The sequence below is a fragment of the Sinocyclocheilus rhinocerous genome, unplaced genomic scaffold, assembly GCF_001515625.1.
Source record: "Sinocyclocheilus rhinocerous isolate Xijiao unplaced genomic scaffold, SAMN03320098_v1.1 scaffold33928, whole genome shotgun sequence".
Classification (NCBI taxonomy): Eukaryota; Metazoa; Chordata; class Actinopteri; order Cypriniformes; family Cyprinidae; genus Sinocyclocheilus; species Sinocyclocheilus rhinocerous.
This window is the reverse complement of record NW_015625975.1, coordinates 5,454-8,220: the sequence shown is the minus strand read 5'-3', so window position 1 is coordinate 8,220 and position 2,767 is coordinate 5,454. Positions and strand designations below refer to the sequence as shown.

At 34.2% G+C, this 2,767-nt stretch overlaps 1 protein-coding gene across 1 annotated transcript in view; it reads left to right on the top strand.

Annotated features, from left to right (window-relative positions):
• Positions 1 to 546: 546 nt before the first annotated feature.
• Positions 547 to 2,767, top strand: part of LOC107706642 (ribonuclease inhibitor-like) — a gene marked incomplete at both ends in the record, with an annotated part of 7,094 nt that continues 4,873 nt past the window's right edge. The window contains 5 exons of the mRNA XM_016510414.1: positions 547 to 720; positions 892 to 1,062; positions 1,480 to 1,653; positions 1,824 to 1,997; positions 2,177 to 2,350. Coding sequence (XP_016365900.1) covers positions 547 to 720; positions 892 to 1,062; positions 1,480 to 1,653; positions 1,824 to 1,997; positions 2,177 to 2,350 — 867 coding nt within the window. The remainder of the gene's footprint in view (positions 721 to 891; positions 1,063 to 1,479; positions 1,654 to 1,823; positions 1,998 to 2,176; positions 2,351 to 2,767) is intronic.

Genomic DNA, 2,767 nt, shown 5'->3' with positions numbered 1-2,767 from the left:
AAAATTCTGCTTAGGGCCCCATAAAGGCTTGGGCCGGCCCTGCATTGGTAGGTGCATATATTGTTTATGTAACCATAAACGCATTGTATTAACAGCCTTGCAGATCAGTTACCAACACTTGTACCACACAAAAATTACAAATTGTTTATTTCCTTAAACCATACACTCACTGGCCACTTTATTAGGTACACCTTTTATATATATATTATATATATATATACACTGTAAATGCTATCAGTTTAATAAAACTGGTGTGTGTGTGAATCAAAAGCATTTGCATGTACATTATCAGTTGTAAGCAGTGAGGGAAAACAACTATTTTATTTTTAAATAACAAAAATACTTAATGTAAATTTGTATGTTTTTGTAGACTGAGCTTATCAGAAAGCCTAGGAAATAGAACTGTAAACCTTGCTCTGATAAACTAACTTTACACTAAGTGAAAATGTTCTGTTTGCTGAGCTGGGCCTGTAAGGAGGATGAGAGCTGCAAAAAGCATACAATTGTAAAATTATCTAATTTAAAATTATCTTCTACTTCTTGTAGGTTTCTGAAAAGTCCTGCTGCACAGGAAGCATGTGATCATCTCACTAAAGTTCTGGGTACAAGTCCATTACTTCTGACAGAACTGGATCTGAGTAAAGATAAATTAGGAGATCTGGATGGAGAGAAACTCTCTGCTCTTTTGATGGACTCTCATAGCAAACTGGAGAAAATGAAGTGAGTGAACATTTATACATTATATCTTCTGTGATTAATTACTACTAATGACTGTCAGTTATGTGCATAAGCAGACATGAAGACCAGTTGATCTGATGAGTGTTAAATATTTTTTAAAGTACATTTTGCTGAAGTACAATAACATAAAAAAGGCTGTTTTTCTGTGTTTAGGCTGAATAATTGTGAGCTGACAGAGAAAAGCTGTTCAGTTCTAGCTACTGTTCTCTCCTCCAAAACCATCCTGAAAGAGATGAACCTGAACAACAGTCGTCTGCTGGACTCAGGAGTCAAAGAGATCTGTGAGGGACTGAAGAATCCTGTGTGTGAGCTGAAGATACTCAAGTGAGTACATTTCACCATCAGCTACACTCAACACCAAAGCAACCACAGGAATATGACATATTTGATGACATTATTGTATTTTTGTATTATTTTCAGGCTCAGTAACTGTGATCTAAATGAGGAAAGCTGTTCAGCTCTAAGCTCAGTTCTCAGTTCAGACTCCAGCAGTTTGAAGGATCTTGACCTGAGCAATAATAATCTGCATGATTCAGGAGTGAAGCTGCTCTCTGATGGACTGAAAGGGAACTGTAAACTAAAGAAACTCAGGTGAATTGATGTGTAACATATTAAAGGTCTCTGGGCCTGTTGTTTGCATCCATATTTAGCCATCTGTTTTGTATGGATTAATTTTGTTCAGAACATTTGTGGAGTAACTGATTAATCAGATACATTTTTACATTTTCATTCCCTTTCTAGACTTTCAGACTGCAGTATCACTGAAGAAGGTTATAAAGCTCTGGCTTCAGCTCTGAGATCAAACCCTTCACACCTGATAGAGCTGGATCTCACAGGAAATGATCCTGGACAATCAGGAGTGAAGCAGCTCAGTGATTTACTACAGGATCCAAACTGTCAACTGAAGACACTGAGGTGAGATGTAATGAAATAATACAAAATGAATTACATGCATGCAAAGAATTTATATAAATATTATTTCACGAATATAAAATAAACCATTTCACATGCAGAATCATAGGCTTTTTTCATTAGATCAAGTTTATGTATAAATTTAATTGAATACTGCTTCATCTTTTCTGCAGGTTTTTGGGTCCTGCTGCAGGTGAAGCCTGTAAATATCTGAATGAAGTTCTTCAGTTTAAAAACCCGTTACTCCTGAGAAAGCTGAATCTGAGTGGACGTGAACTAGGAGACACACGAGTGAATCAGATCTCTGCTCTACTGCAGGATAAACACTGTAAACTCAGCACACTGATGTGAGTATTCCACATGGTTAATAATGCTTTACAAAAAATGTTGTTACATTTTTACAGTCAATGAAACACTGTTATTGTTGTTCTATAAAATATTTAAGGACTGAGATTAATTGACCTATGATATAAATGTATCCTTCTGTTACTTTATTAGTTTCATGTCTTTGTTTCTTTCTCTCCAGGTTGAAGAATAACAGTATTACAGAAGAAGGTTGTGCTACTCTAATTTCAGCTTTTAATTCAAATCCTTCAAACCTGATAGAGCTGGATCTGAGTGGAAATAAATTAGGATGCCTAGGAATGGAGAAAATCTGTCTTTTGTTGAAAAATCCTCAATGCAAATTTGAGAAACTGAAGTATGTATTTTCATTTATGTACTTTTCTGTATGTTTATATACATTTATTCATGTTTATTTAATTAGCTTAACTGTAAAAATTAAGACCACAATTTTAGTTGTACTTTTATCTAATTTAGAGTATGACTGAGGCTCATATTCTTTTTTGAAAGTACATGAGGACAGCATTTATTAATGATGGAATTGCATTACTGGGATTTTTGCCAATATTAAAATAAAAACATTATATTGGCATACATTTTTGCACTTTATGGCAATAATTTGTTCATAATTTGTCTATTTAGGTTGTCAGAAGCCGTTCATAAATCCCGTTAGTGATATGATAATATATGTACCCCATTAGTGATATGATAATATATATCTCCAAAAAGAATAACAATTTTTTTTTTTTTTTTTGGACTTTCAGACTGCAGTATC